This window comes from Notolabrus celidotus, chromosome 8, assembly GCF_009762535.1.
Source record: "Notolabrus celidotus isolate fNotCel1 chromosome 8, fNotCel1.pri, whole genome shotgun sequence".
Taxonomy (NCBI): Eukaryota; Metazoa; Chordata; class Actinopteri; order Labriformes; family Labridae; genus Notolabrus; species Notolabrus celidotus.
This window is the reverse complement of record NC_048279.1, coordinates 20,659,980-20,674,897: the sequence shown is the minus strand read 5'-3', so window position 1 is coordinate 20,674,897 and position 14,918 is coordinate 20,659,980. Positions and strand designations below refer to the sequence as shown.

The following is a 14,918-nucleotide window of genomic DNA, read 5'->3' as shown; positions in this document are numbered from 1 at the left end:
TTCTTTGTAACCTTCAATGCAGACGGCATATAGCCTACTCGGAGGAAAAGTCCATTGGACAATAACGTATTTAAATGAAAAGACTACTGTGTGTATTATTTAAGAAGTACCCTCTGTGGATGATGGATACACGGGACGTTTTTCAGAGCTTCGGCTTTGTATTTTTCTTTGTCGTGGTGCATTACGCTCACGGAGACCTGAGCTATTCTGTGCAGGAGGAGCTGAAGCGCGGATCTGTTATTGGAAATATCGCCAAGGATCTGGGCCTAGAGGTGGGCAGACTGTCTGCTCGCAAAGCTCGTGTTGACGTGGAGGGGAGCGACAAACAATACTGCGGGGTTAACCTTCAAAGTGGAGATTTATTCGTGTCTGAAAGAATTGATCGAGAGGAGCATTGTGGAGAAAAGCCTTCGTGTGTTCTCAAATTCGACTTGCTCCTGGAGAATCCGTTGGAGTTGCACCGGTTGTCTCTGCAGGTGCAGGATGTGAACGACAATGCGCCAGTTTTCCCGAAGGATGCTATAAAGCTAGAGATTAGAGAATCAGCTGACAAAGGAGCTAAGTATCGCATCAATGCAGCTCACGATGCAGATATAGGCAAGAACTCAGTTCAGAGCTACATTTTGGAACAAAATCCACACTTTGTGTTCAATATTCAGACCACAAGTGCTGGAAGTAAATACGGGGAGTTAGTTTTGGATAAAGAGTTAGACCGAGAGGAGCAGCAGGAAACTAAATTATTGCTCACAGCTGTAGATGGAGGCTCTCCTCAGAGATCCGGGACTGTAGTCATACACGTCATTGTACTTGATGCTAATGATAACGCCCCAGTGTTCACTGAGAGCGTGTATACAGCAACGATACCAGAAAACTCACCTATAAATACACCTGTAATCACTGTGAGTGCATCAGACGCAGACGAAGGTGTCAACGGGGAGGTCACATATGAGTTTAGTCGAATCTCTGATAAGTCACGAAAGCTGTTTTCACTGGATGAGAAAACTGGAGTGATCAGTGTAGCAGGTAGCATCGATTATGAAGAGGGACCTAAATATGAAGTGTTTGTAGAAGCCAAAGATGGTTATGGTCTCTCATCAGAAGCAAAAGTGATAATTGATGTAACTGATGTGAATGATAATGCCCCTTTGATTTATATAAAATCACTGACTAACCCCATACCTGAGAACGTGTCACCTGGTACAGAGTTGGGCATCATCAACGTGCAGGATAGAGACTCTGAGAGTAACAGACAGGTCCGATGCTCCATTCAGCAAAATGTCCCATTTAAGTTGGTTCCTTCTATTAAAAACTATTATTCTCTGGTGAGCACAGGACAGCTGGACCGTGAACTAGTGTCTGATTACAACATTACAATCACTGCCACTGACGAGGGCTCTCCACCTCTGTCTTCCTCTAAAAGTGTTCAGTTATCTGTAGCAGACATCAACGACAACCCACCTGTGTTTGAGGAACAGTCGTACAGCGCATATGTGAGTGAGAATAACAAACCTGGCTCCACGTTATGTTCCGTTAGTGCTCGAGACCCCGATTGGAGACAGAACGGTACAGTGATTTATTCTCTGTTAGGCGGTGAGGTGAACGGTGCCCCGGTGTCGTCCTATGTGTCTGTGAACGGAGACATGGGGGTGATCCACGCTGTGAGGTCGTTTGATTATGAACAGTTCAGGAGCTTCAAAGTGCACGTGATGGCCAGAGACAATGGCTCTCCTCCGCTCAGCAGCAACGTGACCGTGAGTGTGTTCATATCGGATGTGAATGACAACTCTCCTCAGATCCTGTACCCCGGGCCGGAGGGCAACTCGTTCATGACCGAGCTGGTCCCCAAAGCTGCACACGGAGGCTCTCTGGTGTCCAAAGTGATAGCGGTGGACGCGGACTCCGGACAGAACGCCTGGCTGTCATATCATATAGTGAAATCCACTGATCCGGAACTTTTCACTATTGGTGTCCACAGCGGTGAGATCAGGACCCAGCGTGACATTTCTGAATCTGACAGCATGAAACAGAACCTTATTGTGTCAGTGAAAGATAACGGACAGCCCTCTCTGTCTGCCACCTGTTCCATGTATTTGCTGATTTCTGATAACTTGGCTGAGGTGCCAGAACTGAAGGACATTTCTTATGATGAGAAGAACTCCAAACTGACCTCTTATCTGATCATTGCGCTGGTGTGTGTTTCTACGTTTTTCCTGACCTTCATCATCATCATCATGGGTGTGAGGTTTTGTCGCAGGAGAAAGCCCAGACTGTTGTTTGACGGAGCAGTGGCCATTCCCAGTGCGTATCTCCCTCCTAATTACGCAGATGTTGACGGCACAGGAACTTTACGCAGCGCTTACAATTATGACGCCTACCTGACAACAGGGTCTCGAACCAGTGACTTCAAGTTTGTGTCATCTTACAATGACAACACACTGCCTGCTGACCAGACTCTGAGGAAAAGTCCATCAGACTTTGCTGAAGTGTTTGGAGACTGTGATGACTCTCCTGAGGTAGGAAGATGTGCCAAACACAGTTTATTGTCTTTTTCTCAGTCTTTGGACAGTTGACATACCTTTAGTCAAACATAGTTTAAATTGGTTAACGGATTAACAAGACCTCAGGGTTTTGTATTGTCCCCATAACTGCAAGCGTGATTAGGAGTTTTATTTCATGCTGCATCAATATAGTAATAGTTTTTGTATTTCAATATATTTCATTTAGGTGTGAGGTTTTGGGATCTCTTAAGTTTTTCCTGAGATTCTATTTTAATAATTGCAATGGTTTTTCTCTACTCTACAGCTTGGTGTTTGCATGGGATATAGAAGCATCATTTAGTTATGGTCAAAAAGTTATCATATATATGAGCACTTTTTTAGATTTTGTCATATTATTGCAATACATTTTGCTTGGAGTTGTTTTTCCACAGTTGCTCTTTTGAAAAGTTTTACAAGGCATGCTTCATTAAGCATTGATGCAGAGGTTGTGCCCTATGTGTGTGATATTAGATATTAGTATTTCTTTTCAGTCATTCTCCATCCTCTCTTACACTGTCAATGTGTCACTGAGTGTCTTTTTTACATGTTACTTGTGGTAGGAGCAAATATGTTTTCATTAGTTTTACCCTGTTGCTTGGTTAATGGGTTACTAACTGTTGTTGCTCCTGAGGTAAGACATGCTTCATATCACTGAATGTGGAGTCTCAAAGAATCTCTTTTGGTGTATATCTTCACTAGTTTTCAGCTTTTTTTTTTTTTTGTTTATAGTTTTGAGGATGATCATTTCATATACAAACATGTTAAGTGTTCACTTTTCCCGGTTTACAGTTTTTCTGTATTTTATATTTTAAAGTATCACTCTTGACACCGCAGATCAAAGTACTGTACCCTCTTTTATTTAACCCCAAGTGAAATCAGTTTCTGAACCTGGCTAGTTAGATAAAGTTTTAGCGCTTGTTTAAGAACATTTTTCCCTCTCATCTATCCTACATGCACGCTACACAGGCATGAACTGTGAGAACGTGATCTTGTACAATGATTTTTTAAGACCATTCATCCTAGCAGCATGATTTGTTTTTACATATCTTATTGTGAAAAACCCAGTGAAGTCAGGTGCGTCTCTGTCCATGGTGCTGATCTCTTTTTTCCTGTTTCTATTGCCTACCAATCGGTGTGTATGTTCAGAGTACATTTTTAACATTAAGACTTTTTCTTAAACAGTTGAGTTTTTGTTTGTCTGGGAGTCTGTGGGTGATCCAATCTGGTATTATTCTATATTTATTCCTGGATCTTTCCTTATGAGGGGTTCATCTCTAGTCATGACTTATATGACGCTTATCAGAGCACAATGAAGGCAATGAAAATAAAGCTTCTGATTTTCTTTTGTTCTGCTTGTGGACTCCTTCTGACCTAAGTTGGATGTGCACTTAATAACTGTTTGATTTGTTTTGTTTCTGTCTGTCTGTCTGTCTGTACAATTAGATGTGCTTACTTTGGGAATTGTATAAAGAAAGTTTGATCTTGTTGGCTAACTCTTCATTTCTTATGGAGTGCATAAAGTTGCAGAAGTTGGAATCTGCATATTTCTTTTAGGATTTTAATTCTGCCCTCTTAACTGTACTGAGGTGTTCAAGAAGTCTCCAAATAGTTTAATTTGAATTCCAGCTGGCTTTTAAACTTTTGAGGCGATCATGGTAAGGTTGTTACACCTTTGCACAGATTGATTGCTGAAGAAAGAACAACTGTTCAGATGCGCTCAGGCTTGCACTCTCATAATCTATTGGAGAGGATATGACAGGTCACTTCAGGGCACACTTTGTGGTTGATGGATGAAGACCCTTGATTTTCCTATGAGTCACTTTTGTTTGGCATTCTTAACTGATAAATAATATAGTCAGAGAGGTTTCTGTTGAACAGGCCGTTATGTCATTAAGGTTACAAATATATTATTGTCACATATTCTACTTCAGTGTATAATATTGAGTTAAACATTTAAATGAATCAAAAAACATCACAACTATGGTGTTAAACTTCAGCGATCTGGTTTCTTAGTTTGACCAGCTGAGTCAGTAGAAATGTTAGTGTCTCTGACGCTGCTTTTGTGGTTTATGTCTTTATTATTGGCCTGCAAAATAAATATGCTTGGATATCCAAAAGATAAACCATGTTTTATGCATTCCACTTGTTTGGACATGTATGTCTGTCTTGCTATCTGCCTCTGAGTATGCTCTGATTTCATAAAGTATCCTCCCAGAATGTTCACATGTTGTAGAGTGTTGTAGTGCAAGTGCACTTTTCAACAGACTAACATTTCTGTATGAATCAGTTTTGGATTTAAATCTTGATAATTTCTGAGAAAGTATTATATTCATAAAAGGATCAAGTACAAACATTTGTCAGATAATTTATCTGTCACAGATATACCTTTACAAGTAAGATTTTCTTTACAGGCATTATGCTTTCATTTATTTCAAAAATACCCCATTATTGTACTCCTTTAGCGATACGTTTAAGTATTTCACTGTAATCATTTCAACTCATCTGCAATCATAAGTAAAGTGCTTTCTGCAGCCCATATGATATGATGAAGTATTTGATGGTGTGGCAACTATATCATTAATTTAGTTTGAAGATTCCTCTTGTAATGTCAAGATAATAATATACAACGCTCAATATTTATACCAATAATATTTGTATGATGTATTTGGCCAACCTGTAATTTCTTCATTTCACTCATGGTGTCGCTATTGGCCAATCTACCTTCAACATTTCCACTCCACCCTCTTTTACACAGACAAATAAAGGGTAGTCTTTAGCTGCCGTTGTTCCTGGGATGAAGCCGTTGTAACTGTGGACTGCAATCGATTTCTCTTTAGACTGAATGAAACAATATTAGTGATCAGAAGTGGGCAGATTCTTGTTATAGCTATATTTTTCGCTATGGGACTCAAGCTGCATATTGTCGTTTGCTTCTTTATGTGGCACACCGTGTATGGAGACGTGAGCTATTCCGTACAGGAGGAAATGAAGCGCGGATCTCTCATTGGAAATATCGCAAAGGATCTCAGCCTGGACTCGAAAAAGCTGTCTGCTAGAAACGCCCGCGTTGATGCAGCAGGGAAACGTAAACGCTTTTGCGACATCAATCTAAGTACTGGAGATTTGTTTGTTGCTGAAAGGATTGACCGGGAGGAGCTTTGTGGCGAAAAGCTGTCATGTGTTATAAAACGCGACCTTGTGCTGGAGAACCCCCTGGAATTACATCCATTTACTCTGCACATTCAAGATATCAACGACAACTCCCCACAATTTAAGGAAGAAGCGTTCAGCATTGAAATTCGTGAGTCTGCAGACAGAGGAGCTCGTTTTGTGATAGAGGAGGCGCACGATGCGGATGTAGGACAAAATGCAGTTCAGCAGTACAGCCTTCAGAAGAATGATAATTTCATTTTAGCTGCTAATGGAAACACTATCGAGCTTGTTCTAGATAAAGAGCTTGATCGAGAGAAACAAAAAGAGCTCAATTTGCTCCTCACAGCTTTAGATGGAGGCTCTCCTCAGAGATCAGGTACAGTAGTCATACACGTCACTGTACTGGATGCTAATGATAACGCCCCAGTGTTCAGTCAGGCCGTTTATAAAGCCAGTCTGCCTGAAAACTCTCCTCTAGAGACTGTAGTGGTCGCTGTGAGTGCAACTGATGCAGACGAGGGAGTCAATGGAGATGTTACATATGAATTTGGACATGTTACTGAAGATGTGAAGAAGCTATTTAGTATTGATCGTAAACTCGGTGTCATAAAAGTAATTGGCGCTGTTGACTATGAAGATGTTCCGACATATGAGTTGCGGGTTAGAGCAAGGGATGGTTTAGGGTTATCTTCATACACAAAGGTAACCATTGATATCACCGATGTCAATGACAACATACCAGTAATTTATGTGAAATCTCTGGCAAATCCAGTGCCTGAGAATGTATCACCTGGTACAGAGGTGGGCATCATCAACGTGCAGGATGCAGATTCTGATAACAACCAACAGGTCCGCTGCTCCATTCAGCAAAATGTCCCTTTTAAGTTGGTTCCTTCTATTAAAAACTATTATTCTCTGGTGAGCACAGGACAGCTGGACCGTGAACTAGTGTCTGATTACAACATTACAATCAGTGCCACTGACGAGGGCTCTCCACCTCTGTCCTCCTCTAAAAGTGTTCAGTTATCTGTAGCAGACATCAACGACAACCCACCTGTGTTTGAGGAACAGTCGTACAGCGCATATGTGAGTGAAAATAACAAACCTGGCTCCACTTTATGTTCCGTTAGTGCTCGAGACCCCGACTGGAGACAGAACGGTACAGTGATTTATTCTCTGTTAGGCGGTGAGGTGAACGGTGCCCCGGTGTCCTCGTATGTGTCTGTGAACGGAGACACGGGGGTGATCCACGCTGTGAGGTCGTTTGACTATGAACAGTTCAGGAGCTTCAAAGTGCACGTGATGGCCAGAGACAACGGCTCTCCTCCGCTCAGCAGCAACGTGACCGTGAGTGTGTTCATATCGGATGTGAATGACAACTCTCCTCAGATCCTGTACCCCGGGCCGGAGGGCAACTCGTTCATGACCGAGCTGGTCCCCAAAGCTGCACACGGAGGCTCTCTGGTGTCCAAAGTGATAGCGGTGGACGCGGACTCCGGACAGAACGCCTGGCTGTCGTATCATATAGTGAAATCCACTGATCCGGGCCTTTTCACTATTGGTGTCCACAGCGGAGAGATCAGGACCCAACGGGACATTTCTGAATCTGACAGCATGAAACAGAACCTCATTGTGTCAGTGAAAGATAACGGACAGCCCTCTCTGTCTGCCACCTGTTCCATGTATTTACTGATTTCTGATAACTTGGCTGAAGTGCCAGAACTGAAGGACATTTCTTATGATGAGAAGAACTCCAAACTGACTTCTTATCTGATCATCGCGCTGGTGTGTGTGTCTACGTTTTTCCTGACCTTCATCATCATCATCATGGGTGTGAGGTTTTGTCGCAGGAGAAAGCCCAGACTGTTGTTTGATGGAGCAGTGGCCATCCCCAGTGCTTATCTCCCTCCTAATTACGCAGATGTTGACGGCACAGGAACTTTACGCAGCGCTTACAATTATGACGCCTACCTGACAACAGGGTCTCGAACCAGTGACTTTAAGTTTGTGTCATCTTACAATGACAACACACTGCCTGCCGACCAGACTCTGAGGAAAAGCCCATCAGACTTTGCTGAAGTGTTTGGAGACTGTGATGACTCTCCCGAGGTAGGAAGATCTGCCAAACACAGTTAGGCTTCCTCTTTGTTTGCAATCCATGCAGTTTCAAACAAAAGAAAATGTGCTTGCCTTTAGGATAAAGTGGTCAAGATTCTTGGAATTATGTGTTTCTTTGATAGATTCGAGTCAAGCTTTAAATTTCATGGGTTGTTTTATTTCAGCTGTCCTCTCAAACTAATGTGATACTGTGTAGTCTAGCCGGTGAATTACACACATACTCAATCATTGTTGTCCTTCAGGTTTCAGAATAGTTCATTATTTTCTCAAGTTATAAGAATATCTGAGGCTGGAATCTGCTCTCCAATTATTATTTTTTGGTGGGTTCGCTAATTAAAAGTTACTTTAATAGGTGCAGTTTTCCCTGTTTGTGGTTGTATTTCTTTCAGTTTTGTCTGCACTGGATGAATCTAGATTTTTTTATTGTCTCTGTCCTTGGTGCTGAATCTCCCTTTTGCTCTCTGCATGCTTCTTTGTGGTAAACATTACATCTATTCTGTTGTATTCTAAATCAAGGATTATTATAGGTCTGTGAAGTGTTCGCATAACTTCAGACCAGGAAGACCAGTACATCAGACTTTGCTGAAATACATGAAAACTCTGAAAGCTTTCTTTAGAAAGGGAAATATTTCATATCTTGACAACCCCTTCTTTGTTTTGTTTAGACAGGGTCCTGATTTCTGATTAATTTCTGTCGTGCTGGTAGTGTTCAGTATAGTTTAACATAGTCCAGGCTTTAGGTAAGTCATGATGGTTGCTGAAATGCATATACTTCAGTTTTTCTTTATACGTTTTTTCTATTGTTAATGATAATCTTAGTTTAAGTTGAATTGTACAGCTTAGACACAACAGACTTAAAATAGAAACGTTGTGTCATCTAAAACATAACAATCTACTGGACCTTTTGTTAAAACAAGTTTTGCAGTGCTTCATAAGAACATCATGCCTCCCCTCTGTATGTATCACACACAGACATGACCTTTGTGCTCCTGGAATTTCTACCAACAGGTCTTTCCTGGTAGTTTTTCAGATAATATTTTACAGAGCTCTGTCCCTTGTTGATACCATTTTGTGTTTTTCTCATAGTTGATGAAATAAATCTTGCTGTGGTTAATTGTTTCTCTTTCCTTTGTACTGAATTTATTTTCTTCCACTTTGATATTTCCTTTTGCTCAATGGTTGTTTTAGGACATGTGTTATTGTGATGAGTTTTTCTCGATCAGTTGTTTTTACTTTTTTTGCTTTATATTTTAATATGAGTGTGTGGGAGCTCTAATTTCGACTTTATTGTAAGATGATTCTTAGATCTCCAACTGCTTTGACTTTATCACCAGTGATCAATGAGTTGAAGCAGAATGAAGACATTTGAGATGTGGTTCTTGGTTTTAGTTTGTTGTGCTTTTGGATCCCTGCTTACTTAGGTGTATAAAATGTTTGCTTGATTGTTTTTGTGAGAAACTGCTGCCAAGCTTAGAATTATGAAGTCTTCCTGACAGCAGAATCTAGAACTAGTTTTTGTCATTTTACAATGACAACACACCCCCTCCTCACAAACTCTCGGGAAATGTCCAACTGATCTTGTATCTGGAGACTGATGAGTCTCCTTAGATGGTTTTGTCAGTTACTGCTCAGCCTTTTTGTGTCAGTATCTGGTTAGTTTGAGTTGAAGCAGCACAGGTGTCCTGCAAGGTTTCACTGGTAAAGAGTTTACCAGCACTTTGAGTGCCCTTGGTTAATCTAACTAATGCTCTTAGTTCTTAAAAGTCTTAGTGAGTTGGGGTTTTATGATTTTCTTTAAAGGCATGAAGTATTGTGTTTGAGCCACTAAAACATATGTTGGTTGTGCTGCAGGTGTCCGATTTGTTTGTCTATTTGTTACTGTTTTGTGAAAACCTGACTGTCGAAGTTTCACTATTTCTGACTCAGTTTATGTACAGGTTCATCACATCTTTTTCCTGTTTGAAAGATGGGTTTTAGGTTATTCAGAACTTATAAGGTGAAGCATTTTCAGTTAACCATGAATACCTAGAAGTTGCAAAAGGCTTTAAATCCCTCTATTGTGAGTTTCTGTTGGATTTGTGTTATCATTGTATTTCTATCTAAAAAGATAGTTTTCTAACTTTTCTGTGGGTCACCTGACTCCTCAGTTACACAATTTATGATCTGTTGCTGTTAGTGTGTGTATTTGGCCTACATAAAGGATAACAAGCTGTCAATTTCATAATTTCATTTATTTTCTACAGCTGGTTGTTTATTGGCTTTGTTTTGATTCCATGATCAACAATACAAAATTAAATCTAAATCAGTAATGAGCTTGATAACAATGCACAATGTACAGCAGCACTGCATCTTTGCAATCAAAAGTCTTTTCAGATACCATGTACAGACATTCAGTAATAAAACAGGTCTTTAATGCAGTCAAAATGTTTGTATTGGAGATGTTTCTTACTTGTCATATAAATTGATTGACATTAACACTGCATTGCTTGCCAAAACTGATCTTTATCTATAATCTAAAGCAATTAAGTCGTATGAAATCTAGCAGGCTGCTATATAGAGTTAGGTGACCTGTAGAAAATATTATTGTAAATCAATAGCAGCGTGTCTACACCCCAGGAGGAAGTCAAAGCCGATGGTCTTCCTCCTTTTATGGACTTTTATTTCTGCTGAATCTCTCATTCAAGCTTTCTTTTAGTTCCATTACTGTCTGAATGGGCAACCACTCAATGTGGCAGTGCATTTTGAGAAAAAAGTGAGTTGCTTGTATTTCAAATTCCACTCATCCTGTTGTAGTTTAATGAACGGTGATTCTTGAAGTTAGTAGTGTTGACAGAAAGTTGTTCCCACATTTACTATTCTGACTGTTTTGGCATTTAGTTTTCTTTTAATAGTCAGCAATTGCTTGTCCTGATATACAGTGATAGTAAAAGCTGTTTCAAAGGCTGAATTTAATAAATGTTCTGTTTGTTAACTGAATTAACATCTCGCATTCCGAACTGCTGTGCTTTTAGGGAAGTCTGCACTCAGACAATAGTACATCCAAATATCTCTGTGTAAGCAATTCAACTCAGCCTAACAAAACCAGATTTTATCAAGAAAAATATTTGATAGTTGATGGTATTACTCATGGGGACTACAGTTTATTGTATATTTCAGAGGACGTACAGTAAAGATGGTCTGGATGCTTGTCTGTTCCTTTTAGATGTGTCTCTCGTGAAAAAAGCACTAAATCAACACCCCTTCTAAGAGGATAATCAGAAAATAGCCGCCCACTTACAACACAGGTGCAGTTGTAAGTGACAGATATAATGTAACTTGAAGGTGCATGCTGCTTTTTGGACCTGTCGTTGTTCCTCTTAACTAATGCACCGAAAATTCAACGATTCTGTTTATGCAGAGAATCAATTAAACATGGAATAAGGAAAAAAACATCCGAAGCAGGTTGTGGTCCCATTGCAGTTTTTTCAGTGTTATTATTGAACTCAACTCACGGTGTCGCTATCCACCAGCCTTACAGTTTGAATCCTCTATCCATTGTGGAAAGAGGTTCCTACGCCCATTACGTGGTCTAGGTCTAGATATAGACACCATTTCACTATTGCTGTTCGTGTTATGTTGTTGAGCTTTGCTTGCCGATTCTTAAACATATAAGGAGTTTACATCTGACGAGGGATTCAACCATGGAGGTGATTCGGCTGTGCAGCTTGTGTTTCCTCCTCGTTATATCGCGTGGTGCATATGGAGACCTGAGCTATTCTTTTCCAGAGGAGATGAAACGAGGATCTGTTATTGGAAATATAGCCAAGGATCTCGGGCTGCAGTCGGGCGCTTTGTCTAACAGGAAAGCCCGCATTGACACAGAAGAGATTGACACACGGTACTGTGACATAAACCTGAATAACGGAGAGCTGATTGTTGCTGACCGGATCGACCGAGAGGGGCTGTGTGGCGAGAAAGCTTCGTGTATCTTGAAACAGGAGCTCGTGCTGGAGAATCCTCTCGAGCTCCATCGGATTACTCTACACATTCTAGATGTAAATGATAACTCTCCACAATTTAAGGGAGAATCGTTCAATATTGAAATTCAAGAGTCTGCAGACAGAGGAGCTCGTTTTGTGATAGAGGAGGCGCACGATGCGGATGTAGGACAAAATTCGGTTCAGCAGTACAGCCTTAAAAAGAACGAGAATTTCATTTTAGCTGCAAATGGAAACACTATCGAGCTTGTTCTAGATAAAGAGCTTGATCGAGAGAAACAAAAAGAGCTCAATTTGCTCCTCACAGCTTTAGATGGAGGCTCTCCTCAGAGATCAGGTACAGTAGTCATACACGTCACTGTACTGGATGCTAATGATAACGCCCCAGTGTTCAGTCAGGCCGTGTATAAAGCCAGTCTGCCTGAAAACTCTCCTCTAGAGACTGTAGTGGTCACAGTGAGTGCAACTGATGCAGACGAGGGAGTCAATGGAGATGTTACATATGATTTTGGACATATTTCTGATGACGTAAAGAAACTGTTTAGTATTGACCCTAAACTCGGTGACATAAAAGTGATTGGCGCTGTTGACTATGAAAGTACTAAATCCTTTGAAATACGCGTTAGTGCCAAAGATGGGTTAGGCCTTTCATCTTATGCGAAGGTAATAATTTCAATCATTGATGTGAATGACAACCCACCAGTTATTAACTTAAAATCACTGATGAATCCCATACCTGAGAACGTGTCACCTGGTACAGAGTTGGGCATCATCAACGTGCAGGATAGAGACTCTGAGAGTAACAGACAGGTCCGATGCTCCATTCAGCAAAATGTCCCTTTTAAGTTGGTTCCTTCTATTAAAAACTATTATTCTCTGGTGAGCACAGGACAGCTGGACCGTGAACTAGTGTCTGATTACAACATTACAATCAGTGCCACTGACGAGGGCTCTCCACCTCTGTCCTCCTCTAAAAGTGTTCAGTTATCTGTAGCAGACATCAACGACAACCCACCTGTGTTTGAGGAACAGTCGTACAGCGCATATGTGAGTGAGAATAACAAACCTGGCTCCACTTTATGTTCCGTTAGTGCTCGAGACCCCGACTGGAGACAGAACGGTACAGTGATTTATTCTCTGTTAGGCGGTGAGGTGAACGGTGCCCCGGTGTCCTCCTATGTGTCAGTGAACGGAGACACGGGGGTGATCCACGCTGTGAGGTCGTTTGACTATGAACAGTTCAGGAGCTTCAAAGTGCACGTGATGGCCAGAGACAACGGCTCTCCTCCGCTCAGCAGCAACGTGACCGTGAGTGTGTTCATATCGGATGTGAATGACAACTCTCCTCAGATCCTGTACCCCGGGCCGGAGGGCAACTCGTTCATGACCGAGCTGGTCCCCAAAGCTGCACACGGAGGCTCTCTGGTGTCCAAAGTGATAGCGGTGGACGCGGACTCCGGACAGAACGCCTGGCTGTCGTATCACATAGTGAAATCCACTGATCCGGGCCTTTTCACTATTGGTGTCCACAGCGGAGAGATCAGGACGCAGCGTGACATTTCTGAATCTGACAGCATGAAACAGAACCTTATTGTGTCAGTGAAAGATAACGGACAGCCCTCTCTGTCTGCCACCTGTTCCATGTATTTACTGATTTCTGATAACTTGGCTGAGGTGCCAGAACTGAAGGACATTTCTTATGATGAGAAGAACTCCAAACTGACTTCTTATCTGATCATCGCGCTGGTGTGTGTGTCTACGTTTTTCCTGACCTTCATCATCATCATCATGGGTGTGAGGTTTTGTCGCAGGAGAAAGCCCAGACTGTTGTTTGACGGAGCAGTGGCCATCCCCAGTGCTTATCTCCCTCCTAATTACGCAGATGTAGACGGCACAGGAACTTTACGCAGCGCTTACAATTATGACGCCTACCTGACAACAGGGTCTCGTACCAGTGACTTCAAGTTTGTGTCATCTTACAATGACAACACACTGCCTGCTGACCAGACTCTGAGGAAAAGTCCATCAGACTTTGCTGAAGTGTTTGGAGACTGTGATGACTCTCCTGAGGTAGGAACATGTGCTGAATATAGTTTGCAGTATCAGGTGCAGTAACAGCATTTTGGTAGGACACAGTGGTTAAGACCTTTGTGATCTTTAAGTTTGTTTTATATATTCAAGTCGCAAATCGCAAACATGCTTCAATGGCTAGTGTATTTTAACTTTTTACTTTTAAAGCATGTAGTATTTTAGTATTCAGGTGCTGCATTGATTCCTTTGTTGAGTTATTTGAAAATCTGATTCCATCTTAAATCTACTCCGATAACCTTTTTTGTTGGGTTATCAGTTAGGGTATCTTAGTTGTGCTGCCAGCACTTTCTTTCAAATATGAGCAGTTTTTTACACTTTTTTTTGAACCTGCAAGTTTTTTGTTCATATGTTTGGTCTGCTTTGTTGCTTAGATTTTGTTCTGGTTTACCTAGAGTGATACATTAGGTTGTTGTCCAGAGAAAGTCTCAGTTTTGAGCACTTGGTTATTTATTTTTTTAAAACACAAGGCCTTTTAGAGTGTTTATTTTCCCTTTCATGTCTTTGTCTCCGTTATTTAACCTCAACTTATCTAGATTGACTGTGCTTTATATATATTATTAACTTTGCTGGAAACTTCAAGATTAACCCATTTGTTAGTTTCTCTGTTTACTCTGCACTGTTGTGTCTGTCTTTGTGTGTAGACCAACATCTAGAGATTTTGTCCCTGTCCATGGTGCTGAACCTTCCTGTTGCTATCTGGTTGTGTTTTTGTTACCATCTTTATATCTCTTATGTCATATTTTCTTTTAAGAGTGTTAGTTATGTTATGCCAAACACTGTACATTTTTTTTGTCTCGTTTGAAATATGTTTTTTGAGATTTTATGTTTGAGTTTATTAAATCATTTAACATCTAAACTGCTATAATTTTTCATATTCTATCCTTTGTTTCATTTGTTTCCCTGTTAATTTCGAGTTCACAAACTGCAGTTTTTTAATCACAGTGCTGGCGACATATTAGCAAACTTAACAAGTGCTTTTCCCACTCCTTGCAATTACAGTACATAATTCATTACCCCACAAAACAGTCAAGATATTACATAA

At 41.0% G+C, this 14,918-nt stretch overlaps 3 protein-coding genes across 3 annotated transcripts; all 3 read left to right on the top strand.

Annotated features, from left to right (window-relative positions):
* The first annotated feature begins 122 nt into the window (after positions 1–122).
* LOC117817614 (protocadherin beta-15-like) lies at positions 123–2,570 on the top strand. Its single transcript, XM_034690365.1, has one exon. The coding sequence runs from the start codon at positions 123–125 to the stop codon at positions 2,568–2,570; it is 2,448 nt and encodes an 815-aa protein (XP_034546256.1).
* Positions 2,571–5,313: 2,743 nt separating this feature from the next.
* Positions 5,314–8,794, top strand: LOC117818019 (protocadherin gamma-A11-like). The gene has a single exon (XM_034690873.1). It carries the CDS (start codon positions 5,439–5,441, stop codon positions 7,824–7,826), a length of 2,388 nt encoding a protein of 795 aa, XP_034546764.1. The 5' UTR covers positions 5,314–5,438; the 3' UTR covers positions 7,827–8,794.
* Positions 8,795–11,370: 2,576 nt separating this feature from the next.
* Positions 11,371–13,924, top strand: LOC117818015 (protocadherin gamma-A11-like). Its single transcript, XM_034690869.1, has one exon. The coding sequence runs from the start codon at positions 11,489–11,491 to the stop codon at positions 13,898–13,900; it is 2,412 nt and encodes an 803-aa protein (XP_034546760.1). The 5' UTR covers positions 11,371–11,488; the 3' UTR covers positions 13,901–13,924.
* Positions 13,925–14,918: the final 994 nt, after the last annotated feature.

Coding starts and splice junctions, on each gene's coding strand:
- LOC117817614 (XM_034690365.1), top strand. CDS start 123: ATGGATACACGGGACGTTTTTCAGAGCTTCGGCTTTGTATTTTTCTTT.
- LOC117818019 (XM_034690873.1), top strand. CDS start 5,439: ATGGGACTCAAGCTGCATATTGTCGTTTGCTTCTTTATGTGGCACACC.
- LOC117818015 (XM_034690869.1), top strand. CDS start 11,489: ATGGAGGTGATTCGGCTGTGCAGCTTGTGTTTCCTCCTCGTTATATCG.